Source organism: Lygodium microphyllum, chromosome 17 (assembly GCF_053477565.2).
Source record: "Lygodium microphyllum isolate KBCC chromosome 17, Lygodium_microphyllum_v1.1.10, whole genome shotgun sequence".
Lineage (NCBI taxonomy): Eukaryota > Viridiplantae > Streptophyta > Polypodiopsida > Schizaeales > Lygodiaceae > Lygodium > Lygodium microphyllum.
Genome location: NC_141151.1, coordinates 39,719,815 through 39,734,881, shown reverse-complemented (window position 1 = coordinate 39,734,881; position 15,067 = coordinate 39,719,815). Strand labels below are relative to the sequence as shown.

Sequence of the window (15,067 nt, the reverse complement as noted above, 5' to 3'; positions counted from 1 at the left end):
GGTGGCCATGTCTTTGAAGAAGCCTATAAGAGCTTCGCCAACTAATAGGTTTTAACATGCCTTTAAACTTTTGTCTTTTTGTCAGGGTTTCTGTTCAAGAGGTTGTGATGTAAATATACTCGATCTTGTTTTTATTATATACAACCATACATTGGATTATTAAAAAAAAGAAGTTAACTAGGGCAAATTTTCTGGGCCAAGAGCCACCTTGTCACACAGTACCATTGTAATAAGCATTTGCCCCTAACGTCCAATGCTCATAATAAATTATTCATCAAGCAAAGAAAAGGCTTCTAATTTCAGAGTAAAATTTAAGTATTTTAAGTAAACGAATAATTACAATTGACAAAGCAAAAAATGTTTTCTGTGCAGACGCCGCCTTCGTCAGGAGCGCATATATAAGGCATAAAAAAAACAAATCGTATAGTAGATACACTCAGACAGACGGAAGAGCCACCATCGCCATGGCGTCTGAGACTAGCCTGTCGAAGCTTAAGTCCTCTGTGTATTCTGTCCAACTACAATTGCTAGAGGGCCTCTTCAGCGAGGCTCAATTGGAGACGGCCGGCCGCCTCCTCACGCAGAACGAGTACGCCGACGTTGTCACCGAGCGCTCCATTGTCAAGCTCTGTGGCTTCCCCCTGTGCACCAGGCCCTTGCCCGAGCATTTCCCTCGCAAGGGCCGCCACCGCATCTCCCTCCGTGAGCACAAGGTGTACGACCTGCAGGAAGCCAAGCTCTTCTGCTCCGCAGAGTGCCTTGTGGCTAGCCGGAGCTTCTCGGCATCCCTCAATCCTGAGCGTGATGTTTTTGCAGACGGCCAGCGCATGATCGAGCTTGGGGAATCCTTTAGAGACCTCTGCTTGAATGAATCAGAAGACAAGAAGGACCATGTGAGGCCTACCATCGACAATGTGGGGAAAGCCTCGTCAAAGAAATCTGATGGTAACAATACAGAGATGGAAGGTTCTTTTTTCCTCATTTGCGAAGCTCCAGGACAAGATGGGAATTCTGTCCAGTTGGATATGTTGCAAGGTGCGGTCTCAGAGTCTCAAAACAACCAGAAAACCAACAGTAAAGAAAAGGAGAATCATTTCGGCTCCGAAAAGTTGGTTTCTGATGAGCTGAAGCAATGGATAAGCAGAGCTGGAGGTGATCAACAGAGGCCTTCGGCCAACACTATTGATACAGGAGTCACAGCAAGCGCAGAAGGTATGGAATTTATGTCTGAGATCATAATCCATGGACAAAAAGATGTCCAACTCACAAAAGTCCATGGAGGCGGCTATTCAAATGCAATTGAAGGTTATATACCACGTAGAGAGCATGGGAGGTTGGCTTCAAGACAGTCTTCTGGAGGAAACAAACCAACCAGCCTGTCCAGACAGCCCAAGAAACACAACACATTCGAAACAGGCAAGGAGGCCGGGACTTCTGTGGGAACACCAAGGAAAGTTCAGGACAGTAGCATCCCAAATTCTGAGCTCCATGTGCCTGCAAGTTCAGATGGATCTTTCACTTCTACTGTATTGATGGAATGTTCTTCTGCTGGAACACGAGGGATCAAACAGGGCAACAGTACTCCATATTCCGAGCTTTTGTTGGATGGAAAGTCTCAAACAGCAGATGTGCAGGTGACATGTTCACAAGTAGCACAGGAACATTTGAAAAAGCAAAATCGCGTGTCCTGGGCTGATCAAAAAGAAGGGAAGCTGGTCGAACAGATATCCTATTCCACTCAGTCTGTCAAGCAGGAAGCTTTGGCTGATAACAAAGGAAAGCCAATGCATGTAGATTCAGGGAGTCAGGGTCTGAGCCAGCAAGAGTTGGGCTTCAGGAATAACAGGTTAGAAAATGCAGAGGCTTTAATAGCTGCATTAGCTGAGGCAGCAGAAGCTGTGGCACAAGGAGAAGTTGACTCCACAAAAGCAGGTTGGTGTATGCCATCTACTTATTTAGGTTGCTCTCTATGTGTGTTCTCTTCTAGTCCTGACTGAGTGGGTGTAGTTGCAAGGGCTGGTATAAGCATACTGTCCAATTCCCAAGATGAGCTACAAATGGCCCCCTTTACTCAGCGCTTACAAAGTAAAGTAGCGGATTCACAGGCAGAAATAGACTCTGAAGCAGTGCTCACAGATGACCTCACTGAAGAGTTTGATCCCAAAGATTGTTGGTATTCTGCTCCTCCAGAGGATTTTAAACCAGAGGTCTGTTCTTTTACGGTATTAGAAAATGGACCATTATGCATGCAATAATTGCTGAATCTGGTGTTGATAATCTTTAATTTTTACAGCTCTCAGTATTTGGGACCTTATGGATGGCCCTGGATGGGTGGATTTCTGCTGCGTCCATAGCATATATATATGGCAGGGACCCTAGTGAACAGGAGGAATTCACATCAGTGAATGGGAAGGAATACATGAGACAGTTGATTATTGGTGATGGCGTTTCTGCTGAGATTCAAAGGACCCTGGCTGGCTGTATATCAAGAGCACTTACTGGTTTAGTGGAAACCCTTCATCTTTCTATTCCTATTTCCACACTCGAGCAGGCTATGGTATAATCTCTTCTTTTCTGATGTGATTGTCTCATTCATCATTAAAGTGCTTATCTCGTTCATCCCTAAATTGAAATTATCAGAGCTGTATAGGCTGCCCGTCTGACCAAATTTCTCACAGTCCATCTATTTTTCTTGCATTTGCCTCAAGTAATGACTTAAGTTAGGATAAATGTGAAGAATGGGTTCATCTTCTTCATATGATGATGCGAGAATATGAGCATGGTGTTTGAGTTTGTCTTGTATGAGGTCATGGGCATCGCGTGTTATGAACCTACAATAATAGCATTTCTAGCAAAATTTCAATTTTGTAACACTCCTCGGTGGACCTTTTTGACTAGGATTATACAGGTGATTTTCTTTTAGCCTTAAGTTGTTTTAGAAGTACTTGACTGGAAAGTATAGCAATTGCCTAAACTGTTGAACAAACAGAACAGTAAAACACTGAGAGCCGTATCTTACATGCAGCAAAGGTCTGATTGCATGCTACTGCTTCTACAAAGATAACACTGCTTCACTCGGCTGGATCCCTATTTGGTGGCATCTTGTGTAGAACCCGAACAAAGCTACTGCAAACTGATAACATTGCACAGACAATTGCATGACTGGAATGCATATTGGCAGAGGTTATGGATGGAATGGCATGTGTGCTGACTCTCAACTCCTGAGATTTCTGCAGCATAACACACCCTAATAAAACACCTAGTCAATAGTGATCGACTGATTTTGCCTCCCTTCCATGTAGACACGTATCACTATGGAACAGGATACTATTTGACATTTGTTTTTCTTCACCCACACAACTTGGGACAACTGGAGACATTCCACACTTACAACCAAAGTTAGCAACAGAGAAACTCATACTGACTGAAGAGGGCTATTGTCTATATCATGACAATAGTGACCAGTACATTCGATAGATGCTCAGATACAAGGGGCTACTGAAGAGTTTCCATGCCTGATAAAAGGCTAGGGCATCTCTGATGTTTGTCCTGGCTCTAGGTTCACTCACATATGAAGACGCTCACAAAACCTAGCTAGTAATAATGCTCCAATCCTCCAAGTCTGAAGGTTTCCTCTCAGTGCCTAAGGTTGAGGCAGTTAGGCGTCAACTTAAACTGACCAACAACCAAGGTCTAGAAATGGTGCTTAGGGTGGGTTGCCTGCTGCCTGCTGTCTTGTGCTTTTAAGTGACCAACCAATATGGTCCAGGATTCTAGAATGATCATCATATGCTTCTTGAATCTCTACACTGTGTCTGAGTCAAAGGAATGCAAAGTATGATGGAAATGATGTAGTGGTCGATGGCCTTTCCATTTTTAATTAGTTCACATTCTCTGCAGCTTGATTTTATTGGTGCCCAACTTGTGTCCTCTGGGCTTGGATGACCTCAAGCAGATGGGCAGCCAAGGATGGCAATTTGACAGAATAGGACAAGCAGCGGTCAGTGGCCAGGATGGACAGCAGCCATCTGCCAAAGGCAGAGAAGTGGTGGCATGTGGCAAAGGAGGCATTGAGCATTGGCTGTGGCTATACACATGAGCACGTAAAGCGGCTTTCTTTATATCGGCCTTGTTCATCATCAGTGTGAGACTCTGAATTTATCGCCTTCATCTTTCCCCTTCAGCTTGCTGCTTTTCTGTCTTCTGTTTGCATATCCCTTCTGCTGCCATACTTATATGATGCATTATAAAACAGGCTATCATATCCAATGCTTTTTGCGAAGGAGGTGTTCTTCATTTTGGGCACTTTTTGCCCCTATTTAGAGTTTTGCCACTTTTTGCCCATATATAGGTGGCCTATCCTCCCATTCTCATTATCCATCATTGATCCTTTGTGATTAGCCAGCCCTCCTTATTCTCTCATTCCCCTATTGCCATTTGGCACCCACACTGACGTCTAGAGTTTCGTGTTGGGGCTGACTGTTGCAGCCTTGTACCTTTAGTCATTGTAGTCACATTGTTGCTTCTCTCTCCTGTGTTCTCTCTGTCTCCTCCTTTCTGTGTTCACTTTCCTCTTTCTGTTGCGCACTCTCAAATGGTATTAGAGCCATGCATGGGAGCAAGAGATCTTGAAGAGGAACGTGCTGTCCGCAAAGAAACTTTCCGGGTGCCATCCATATGTGTTGCAGCACTTCATTTGTCATCAAACAAGGCAGGGCAGCCTGTTTCCAGCCCTTTAGGCTGCGTTTACTAGGGATAGATTTGTGTTTTGTTTTGACTTGGGTGGCCATCATTCAGGCTGGGTGGTGTTATTACTACACCTGGGCGGCTTTTGACAGGCTGGGTGGCCTTCATACAGGCTGCACAGCCATTATTCAGGACTGGTGGCCATTATTCAGAGCTGGGGGCCTATTTTCTGCTCTTTCCAATTTGCATTTTGTGGGGCAGATTTGCGTTTGAGTGCAGGCAGTCATTACTGATCTGTGTTTGCTGGGCAGACCATCATCCTTACCTAGGCGGCAGGTTTTCTTGCTGTGGATGGCTGATTAGCTCCCTGGGTGGCCCTATTCTGCAGGCTTGCCAACCTGTTTCCAGGACAGCACCTGGACAGATCTGCATTTGAGCAGTCAGCTCCCTTTTGGTGCCAAGTTTTGTACCAGTGTAGTTGTCTCCTACTTGGGTAGCCCTGTTCTCCAGCTGGGCTGCCATGTCTCATAAGGAGTGATTGTCTTGAGTGCTTCAGTCAGAGCACAATTAAGTACATGATTTGCACACTGAAGGCCCTCAAGCCAAGACTTGTATGGAAACCCTTTTGCTTTTCAGCATACATTTGGTTATTTCTAGGAGTGTGCGATTTTTTCTTTCAGCCACCCCATTCTGTTGAGGTATCATCCTCACAGTGGCTTGATATGTAATGCATGCTCAAGCAAAAATGTCTCAAATGTGAAGGAAATTGCTAGGGTTTGCACTGAGGACACACAAAGTGTACAACCACGACAGAAACACAAAGAGAGAAACACAGACACAGAGGGCAAAACTCAAACCCTAAACGCAAAACTCAAAAACTCAAACCCTAAATGCAAAAATCAAAACTCAAACACAGAAACTCAAACACAAACAAAAGAAGGGAGAGAGAGAACACAACTCTGAAGTGAATGAATGCTGTAAATGAATGTAAGAGTGTACAGTGTGCTCAAGGGCAGAGCAATGTTGAAGTGTGACGTCCACCGAAGACGGATCCCAAGTCTGTGACCACCAGTCGGAGTGTAGGAGTGCTGAATAGTGAATGGCAGTAGGCTGGTCTCCAAAATGCAGCAGTTTGGAGGCTGGAGATTGGTAAATGCAGGCAGCAGTGTACCATCGATCGGAGGCTGAAAACTGTGCACAATCTGTTGTAAACAGTAGGCTGAAATAGTGTCTGAGAGAGTTAGGGCCTGCAATGCTGAAAACGCAGGCTGGCTGGCCCTAGAGATGATGGAAAGTAGGCTGAACAGCAGTCTGGGACAATTTGGAGCAGTCACCTGCAGCAATGGACAGGCTGAAGATAATGTGGCTGCAGTCGATGATGGCTGGACAGCAGATGGAGGCGGGCTGCAGGCTGGAAACTGGGCGCCAACAGTAGGAGAGGGTGTGTGGGTTGGTATAACTTGCAAACAAGGATGATGGCTGAATGGGGGCAGCATGTCTATTTATAGATATGGAAGGGCACCCCAAAAATTAGGTTTTCCATTGAACTCTCTCGAACCGCTCCCCGTTTTAGGGTTTCCACTGAACTCTCTCGAACCGCTCCCTGTTATAGGGTTTTACTCTAAAAGAGCATTTTTAGTGTGTTTTGGGACTATCTAAGAGGCTAATCAGCAAGTAATGCATATTTTAGCTCAACACCCCCTCTTAAGTCTAAAACTGAGTTGAAAGGTTAGGCCAGCCATTGTGATGTTTATGTACCCCAAGGCGTCCCACCCCAAAGCAACCAAGGCATTGGACAAAGGGTGCACATCGGCTGCCCAGTGGCCTACCAAGACTACAGAGGCGATGGTTATTTTACCAAGGGAATCCAAGTAGTCACCCGAGAGAGGACAGCGTATCGGACAAAGGGTGTACGTTGGCTGCCCAGTGGCCTACCAAGCCCTACAAAGGCGGATGGAACTACATGGATTTTTTTTTTTTTTTTGAATAAGTGAAGTAAATTTGATGGGATGTGGCCGATTGAGTAAAAGTGACCCAGAAGACGGGAGTAGGGAGGGTACACTCAACACATCACAAAATAGTATAAGCTAACCCATCCACTTAGGGTGTCGATGACGTGGAAAAATAGGTGATGAGGTATCCATGTGATGAAGAAGGATGGTGGTGTGGTAACAATAGCCGCCGGTGGAAACAGCTTAGGATCCGCAAAAGTGGTGCTCTGCACAATGAGATGCAAAGTATGCTACATGCAGCAGGTGCCACTTGGACAGTGTCCCTCGTGGGGAAATTGTTCACTTGCCCAAGCTCCCTAGTACAAGGATGATGTAATCATGCAATGCAAAGAGTAAGGTACAACAGGGAGAAGAAGCCGATGTTGAAGACAAAGTGCTGAAGCCTATAGAATACCAAGAAGGGTAGGAACCCCCTCTCAACTTGGATGTAGATGCCGAAGAAGGAAGAGGAGCCTGATGTCGGTCTTCATATGGTGCCGAGAACCATAAGGAATGAAAGAAGATGAAGTGGATGAAGCATCCCGCTAGAAGAGCAAGGTAGAAGTCACCGCCATGATAACATCGAGAGAGATGCTGCACGATCCGCCTCGGGAAGGGAAACCGCCATGCTGGAAGAAGAGCAAGCACTCCTAGGGTGATGAAACCATGAAAGGAACGGTGCGCATCCCCACGTCTCTAGCCCAGGGAGGACCAAAGCAATTTGCAAGTTAGCCCTACACTGAAAGACAAAACCTTGTAAAAGAGATGAGAATCTACAAACACAGAGATTAGTGGTGAGATGCTCCAAAGCAAAACAAAACATAAAGAAAATCTAACTCAAAATAAATGCAATGAGTGTGTATGTGTGTGAGGAAATGTAGCAGAAGACAAAAAAATGGAAAAACTAAGGATAATGAATCCTATGGACCCGACTCTAAGAGTGCAAAAAATAAATGCTAGACTGACCTAGGGTATCCGAAAGGACCGAGAGGCATGCGAGTCGAAGGAGGTGGCTACCATCGCGTATGTCTAGTAGTAGAGCTCGGCCAAGGGAATGCCTGACGAGGTGGAGAGGAAGGTGAGATGGATGCATGAAGTTCAACGGGATCGGAACCTGCATACCAATCAACCAATCCCTCAGGGGTAGTGAAAGAGATGGGGAAGGAAAAGGGGCTAGGAGCGGAGATGGAAGATCCAACCCCTAGGGTGTGTGATGCAGATGTGGAGTGTAATCCAAGGTTTTGGAAAGATGATAAGAGGTGTGATAAGGTGTCTGGGACATTGTGATTCGGTTACGAGCGGTATTGTGTGCCTCGCACAAAGACTAGCTCTCCACAATATCCGCAGGATACTCTTTACAAGAGCGTCGGCTCTGATACCATGTGAAGGAAACTGCTAGGGTTTGCACTGAGGACACACAGAGTGTACGACCACGACAAAAATACAAAGTGATAAACACAGACACAGAGGGCAAAACTCAAACCCTAAATGCAAAACTCAAAAACTCAAACCCTAAATGCAAAACTCAAAACTCAAACATAGAAATTCAAACACAAACAGAAGAAGGGAGAGAGAGAACACCACTCTGAAGTGAATGAATGCTGTAAATGAATGTTAGAGTGTACAGTGTGCTAAAGGGCAAAGCAATGTTGGAGTGTGATGTCCACCGAAGACAGATCCCAAGTTTGTGACCACCAGTCGGAGTGTAGGAGTGCTGAATAGTGAATGGCAGCAGGTTGGTCACCAAAACGCAGTAGTCTGGAGGCTGGAAATTGGTAAACACAGCAGTGTACCACCGATCGGAGGCTGGAAACTGTGCATAATCTGCTGTAAACAGCAGGCTGAAACAGTGTTTGAGAGTGTTAGGGCCTGCAATGCTGAAAATGCAGGCTGGCTGACCCTAGAGATGATGGACAGCAGGCTGAACAGCAGTCTGGGACAGTCTGGAGTAGTCACCAGCAGCTGAGAGCTGTCGCCTACAACAATGGACAGGCTGAAGATAATGTGGCTGCAGTCGATGATGGCTGGACAAGAGATGGAGACGGGCTGTAGGCTGGAAACTGGGCGCCACAGCAGCAGAGGGTGTGTGGGCTGGTGTAACTTGCAAGCAAGAATGATGGCTGAATGGGGGCAGCCTGTCTATTTATAGATGTGGAAGGGCGCCCCTAAAATTAGGTTTTCCACTAAACTCTCTCGAACCACTCCCCGTTTTAGGGTTTCCACAGAACTCTCTCGAACCACTCCCCGTTTTAGGGTTTTACTCTAAAAGAGCATTTTTAGTGTGTTTTGGAGTTGTTTAAGAGCTAATCAGCAAGCAATGCATATTTTAGCTCAACATCAAATACATGAGACATGTACTCTCCCCCTCGATCCCTGCCTAGTGTTTGCATCTTCAAACCTATTTTTGCTTCCAATTTTGCAACCAAATGTTTGAAGTGTAAAAATACATTTGACTTTGCCTTTAGGCTATACACCCATGTGTAACGAGAGTAGTCATCTCTAAAAGTGACAAAATACAAATGACAATTAAGAGCTCTAGTTGGCATAGGGCAACACACATCATAGTGTATTAGCTACATTATTCGGATAGCACACATTGCACTATCCTTCTTAAAAGCAAAGTGATGCATTTTTCCAACTATACACCCGTCACATGGGAAGGTGGAGTAACAACTAGAGGTAGGCAAAGCATCCACCATTTGACAACACTGAAGTGTCATTAGACTACCAAAGCTCATATGACCGTACCAAGTATGCCAAAGCTCTACATTTTGCATAGCAGGAGTAAGTGTACTGGTTGTCAGAGCAAGACCAGATCTCTTGTCATAAGTATCCAGCAAGAAGAGACTTTTGTACAAAGTCCTAGATAAACGAAGAGGGTAATCAAGCTCTCTTATCTCTGACAATACATGTGTCATCTTCAAAGATGACTTGAAAGCCTTGCTTATTAAAAGCTGAAATTGAAAGAAGATTTTTAGTAATGCGAGTCACAAATAATACATCCATAAGAGTTGAATATTAGATCCATTTGTAGCAGTCATCACAACTGTACTAATGTGTCTTGGGCAACCTTGCTACATGGCTGTCCCACATAAGCTTTGGGCTGATTTTTCCCTTGTTGCTTGCCTTTGCCTTTGCCTTTATACCTTGAGAGCATAGCTATATCACTTTATCTCATAGCCATATTCTTTTGAGTCTGTTGCTCTTGCAACAAGAGGTCGGTTAACTCCACGAATATGAGAGGCTGTTGTGCCCCACTCAAAAGACAAATTCAATGGAGTATGGAAACTGACATAAGACTTTGGAAGAGAGTTGAGTGTGATGTTGGCCATCTTTTCATTGGTTATCACCTCATCAATATTCAGCAACAATTCTCTCAAATTCTGTATGTAGGTAAGGTGATTTGTCATGTCATCACTCTTGTCCACGTGTGCATTTACCAACCCTCTTCTCAACTAAGAGACTTTGGTCTCATTCCTAGCTGCAAGCACGTGCTCAAGAACATCCCATGCTGCCTTCGAGGTCTTACAAGATTGAATAAGAGGTATTATTGCTCTTTTGACTGATAGAGCAATTGAAGACAAGGCTTGTGCATCTTTGGAGTCCCATCTCCTCTGTTTGGTTGTAGGAGGAATGGGGGCAGCAGCAATAGATGTAGCTGGCTGTCCTCTAGCACCTCTTGGAGGTGTTTGAGGAGCAATCTTCCCTGTGGTCTAGCCAAATCATTGGCCACATAATCCCAAAGATCTTTAGCAACCAATAGATTGCACACCATAAACTCCACAAACACTAAGTGTTGCCATCCAATTTGTCCTCTTCAAGACGGCCAAAATGTTGCTATGATCATGGTGACCTTGTTGTGTCATTGTTGCGATAAAATGCATAAAATCTGCAAACAAACACTTCCAAGCTGAAGTATGAACTGTACTCACACGAGCACTAAAATCCCAACACAAGATAGAGAATGTAATCTCAAAATTTGCACAAAACAGCAATGCATTGCTGTCATAGTGACAGGAAACGGCCGGAACGGCCCCCCGGCACGCAGAATCGCCGTCCCCGGCATGTTTCCGGCTCGGACCGCGTTTCCCAAAAACGGAACGTTCCCTGCTGCGTTCCGTGTTTGAAACGTGACAGGGAACGCCACGTGGCAAGTGCCTGCGCCTAGTTTTCGCCCGCGCCCTGTATTATTCTTCGCGCTGTTCCATCTGCTCCCGCCTGCATTCCGTCTGCTCCCGCCTGCGTCCCGCCTGCTCTCGCCTGCACCCGCCTGGCCCATTTCTCCTGCAGCCTGCTCCCGCCTCAGCCTGGCCCAGTTCTCCTGCCCTAGGCCCAGCCACCTTCTTCCTTCTCTTCCCTCTCTTCCTTCTTCTTCTTTCTCTTCTTTCTCCTCCCACCTCCAACCTCTTCCTTCTCTTCCTTCTTTTTCTTTCTCTTCTTATTCTTTCTTCTCTTCCTTCTCTTCTTCCTTCTACCTTCTCTTCTTCCTTCTAACTTCTCTTCACTTCTCCCTTCTCTTCTTCCTTCTTCCATGAACCTTCTTCTTCTTCTCCCTTCTCTCCCTTTCCCTTCTCTCTCGACTCTTGAGTGAGTCTTGACTCTTGAGCCTTCTCCCTTCTCTCGAGCCTTCAATAATCAATTTTCAGCCTTCAAATTTTCCTTCTCTCGACTCTTTAACCTAAGGCCTTCAATTTTCAGCCTGAAATCATAAATGGCTTCATCTTCCCGCCCCGCTCGTCGGGTTGGTGGTCGAGGAAGAAGGTCTGATGATTGGTCATGGTGGGAAGAAGTAAATGCTGACCGCCCTTTGAGTGGTGGAGGATCTCGACCATGGACTTGCAAGCTTTGCCCATACAAGCGAACTAGTGGAGCAAACAAGGTAATCCATTGAGCCGAGCATTTGTATTTCAAATTTTTATTGATTTTAATTTTTCAAAGTTACTTAAATATTAGAATATGGACTACCAATTGCCACTTGTTCCATTTTAAATTTTAATATTTATGCATAATCAGGTCCGAGCTCATCTCCTACATGAGCCAAATTCAGAGGTGCAGTTTTGTCCAAATGTGACCTTGGAGAAGCAAAGGGAGCTTCGTGACCGTGTAGCAGGTCAACAAGCTTATCTTGCATCTAGACCACGACGTGTTGCAGTTGACCCTGCAACTTTTGTGACACCATCCCCATCAGATGCATCTAGAGCAGGGTCAGTATCAGGAAGTGCTACCTCCACACCTACTACAGGCATTGCATCGGCCATGGCATCAACAACGCCACATGTTGCACGTAGACAAAGCACACTTGATGCTAGTTGGGATCCCAAGAAGAAGGAAGAGGTGGATACATCAGTGGCACGCTTTTTTTATCATGACCACATTCAGTTTCGTGCAGCCAGGTCAGAGTATTTTAAATTGATGTGCAAGAAGATTGGTGAGTATGGCCCTTCGTATGTACCTCCATCATCAGAGACCTTACGCACCACTTTGCTCGACAAGGAAAAGCGCCTTGTTGAGCAAGCAGCAGTGACTAGAAAGAGCATGTGGGCTAAAAATGGAGTTTCCTTGATTGCTGATGGTTGGAGTGATACACGCAAGCGATCCATTCATGGTATGGTTGCTTATTCTCGTGGGGAAATGTATTTTATATCTTCACATGATGCATCGGGGACAGGAAAGTCAGCAGATGTACTTGCAGCAGAGTGGGTTACAGGTGTTGAGCTTATTGGCCCAGAGCATGTTGTGGGATTTGTTGCAGATGGAGAGCCTGCAAATAGGGCAGCAGGTGCTATTATTCAGGGATATTATCCACATATCACAGTTTCATATTGTATGGCTCATTGCTTGAACAACCTACTAAAGGATATTGGTAACCTGTCATGGATTGCACCTGTCATAGAGCAAGGAGCTCAAATGGTTAGCTTTGTTTTGAACCACCAATTTCTTCGCCATCACTTTTCTTTGCGGTCGAAGAAGACACTTTTAAAATACTCTGATATCAGATTTGCCTTTAACTTCTTGATGCTAGGCAGGTTAAGAGAATGCAGTGGTGCCTTGAGGCAGTTATTTCTTAGTGATGAGTTTACCTCATCAACATTGGCAGATACTCCTACAGGTATCTTATGCTTGGAGAAAGCAAATAACTCCACTTTTTGGGATGATGTAAAGCTGATAGATGCTATGGTATCACCCATTGTACATTTATTGAGGGTTATGGATGCTATGCAACCTTGCATTGGCAAGGTATATGAGGCTATGGACAGGTTGAATGAAAAGTTGCAGGAGTTGGCACCAAATGATGAGGCGTATGAGGAAATACACCATTTAGTTGTGACGAGGTGGAACTCCTATAGCTCACCCATGCATGCAGCTGCATTTGTTGTGGATCCTGAGTTCCAGGGCAAGGGTCAAGAGAATGACAGTGAGGTTATGGATGCATGGAGACTTATATTGTCTCGTCTAGTGCCTGATCATGGCACTAGACGAAAGATCAGAGATCAGCTTTCATGTTATAGGACCTTTCGGGGTTCTTTTGGTTGTGGGGATGCACAGGAGAATTGCTGTAAGATTGGGGCAGCTTTGTGGTGGGAGGACTATGGTTCGGATGGTCCTGAGTTGCAGCAACTAGCCATCCGTATTTTGAGTCAGTCAGTTAGCTCCTCTTGTTTGGAGCAATTGTGGAGTACCTACGCTCACATTGCTTCAAAGAAGAGGAACCGTCTTGGTGTGGAGAGGGCAAACGATCTAGTATTCGTTAGTGCTAATTTGAGGATGTTATGTAACAGTATGACAACAAAGCCTGATCCATTCACAGAGTGGGAGATGCAGCAAGAAGAGGAGACACATGCTGATGTTGAGGGAGATGCAGCAATTCATGGTACACATGATGATGAGGCTGGCACTTCAGGAGTGGCTAGAGCAGCCTCAGAGCCCCATCATGATCTTTGATTTAGCTTACTTATCACGAGTCTCATGATACATGACACATTTACATTATATATGATATTATGATCATTGATGACACTGTGACACTTGGGTTGTTGACAGTTGTGCCATGTCGATATTATACTTGTACTTGAGTCTTGCAGTCTTGCAGTTGCCCTTTGGGCTATTTTGGCATGCGGCATGCCGCATTTTGCTTTAGTCTAGAGATTAGACTTTATATTTGCAGTCTTTTTTGGGGCAATGAGCATGTTCTTTCAAAGATTAGACTTCAATTTCATATTTGTAATCTTTTAAGTTTTTTGGCAATGGTACCATAGGCATGTTCTTTTAGCTTAGACTTTTAAGTTTAGTTCATTGTTCATTGTTTTATCATTTATGATTTTTGGCATATGTATTATGGATTTTATTATTTATATTGAATAGCTTACCTCTTGAGCCTTTTAAGTTGCAATTCAATTTCTAATGAGTAGTTTTAGAATAATGCATGATATCTTAAAGTTAAAACTTAAAACTTAAAATGATTTGTCCTTGTGGATTATATACCTTGGTTTTAAGTTTTAACACTCCAGACTCCCAGAGTCCACATGGATTATCAGTGAAATATTAATTTTTTTTCATGAATTTTGATTTTTTAAATGCCGTTCCCGTTCCCACGTCCCCGTTCCCTAGGTTTGGCGTTCCCGTCTCCGTCCCCGTTCCCGTTCCCCGTTTCATGTTTCTATGATTGCTGTACCTTGGAATACATGCCCAAAAATCAAATTTCAATAATTTAATGTTCTAAATTCCCAAATTGCACAAATTTTGTGCCCAAACTGTACTAACTGGCAAATAAATGTTGTACTTGCACTTGTTTTTCCCTTAGGATGTTTTTTGCTTTGTGAGAATTGGCTATGGATGAGAGAGAAATAAGATACAGTTGATAGTGACAGTGTTAGTAGAAGAGAGTATGTGTACTTTCTTGTTGTTATGATGGATTCAGAACATAGTTACTAGGAACGGGGAATGGGAACGGGAACAGGACCCCTTGGAACGGGGGGAACACTCAAAGTTAGGGAACGAGAACGGAGGGAATGGGAACGGGAACAGGACCCCTCGGAACGGGGGGAACACTCGAAGTTAGGGAACGAGAACGGAGGGAATGTCATATATATGTGTGTGTGTGTGTGTGTGTGTGAGAGAGAGAGAGAGAGAGAGAGAGAGAGAGAGAGAGAGAGAGAGAGAGAGAGAGAGAGAGAGAGAGAGAGAGAGAGAGAGAGAGAGAGAGTCAACACTTAAGTCTTAGAATCTAGAGAGAGATCATATCAACCATAATTCGTGAAATTAGAGACATAATAATCAAGTTTCAACAATAATAAAGATTCAAAACATTGTAATCAGCAATGGATTGTCGCATTTATGATTCAACATTGTAATCAACAATGTTGCATACTTTGAGTGAATGTGATTGAATG

General features: G+C 44.5%; 2 protein-coding genes across 2 annotated transcripts in view; both read left to right on the top strand.

The window, feature by feature from the left end:
* The first annotated feature begins 403 nt into the window (after positions 1-403).
* Positions 404-15,067, top strand: part of LOC148021806 (RNA polymerase II subunit B1 CTD phosphatase RPAP2-like protein) — a 31,966-nt gene continuing 17,302 nt past the window's right edge. Inside the window, exons 1-3 of the mRNA XM_087697324.1 lie at positions 404-1,932; positions 2,008-2,207; positions 2,294-2,557. Of these exons, the coding sequence (XP_087553450.1) occupies positions 465-1,932; positions 2,008-2,207; positions 2,294-2,557 (1,932 nt within the window). The 5' untranslated portion in view covers positions 404-464. The remainder of the gene's footprint in view (positions 1,933-2,007; positions 2,208-2,293; positions 2,558-15,067) is intronic.
* LOC148021807 (uncharacterized) lies at positions 10,681-14,318 on the top strand. The gene has a single exon (XM_087697325.1). It carries the CDS (start codon positions 11,679-11,681, stop codon positions 13,617-13,619), a length of 1,941 nt encoding a protein of 646 aa, XP_087553451.1. The 5' UTR covers positions 10,681-11,678; the 3' UTR covers positions 13,620-14,318.

Excerpts from the sequence above, each read along its gene's own strand:
- LOC148021807 (XM_087697325.1), top strand. The coding sequence starts at position 11,679 with ATGCATAATCAGGTCCGAGCTCATCTCCTACATGAGCCAAATTCAGAG.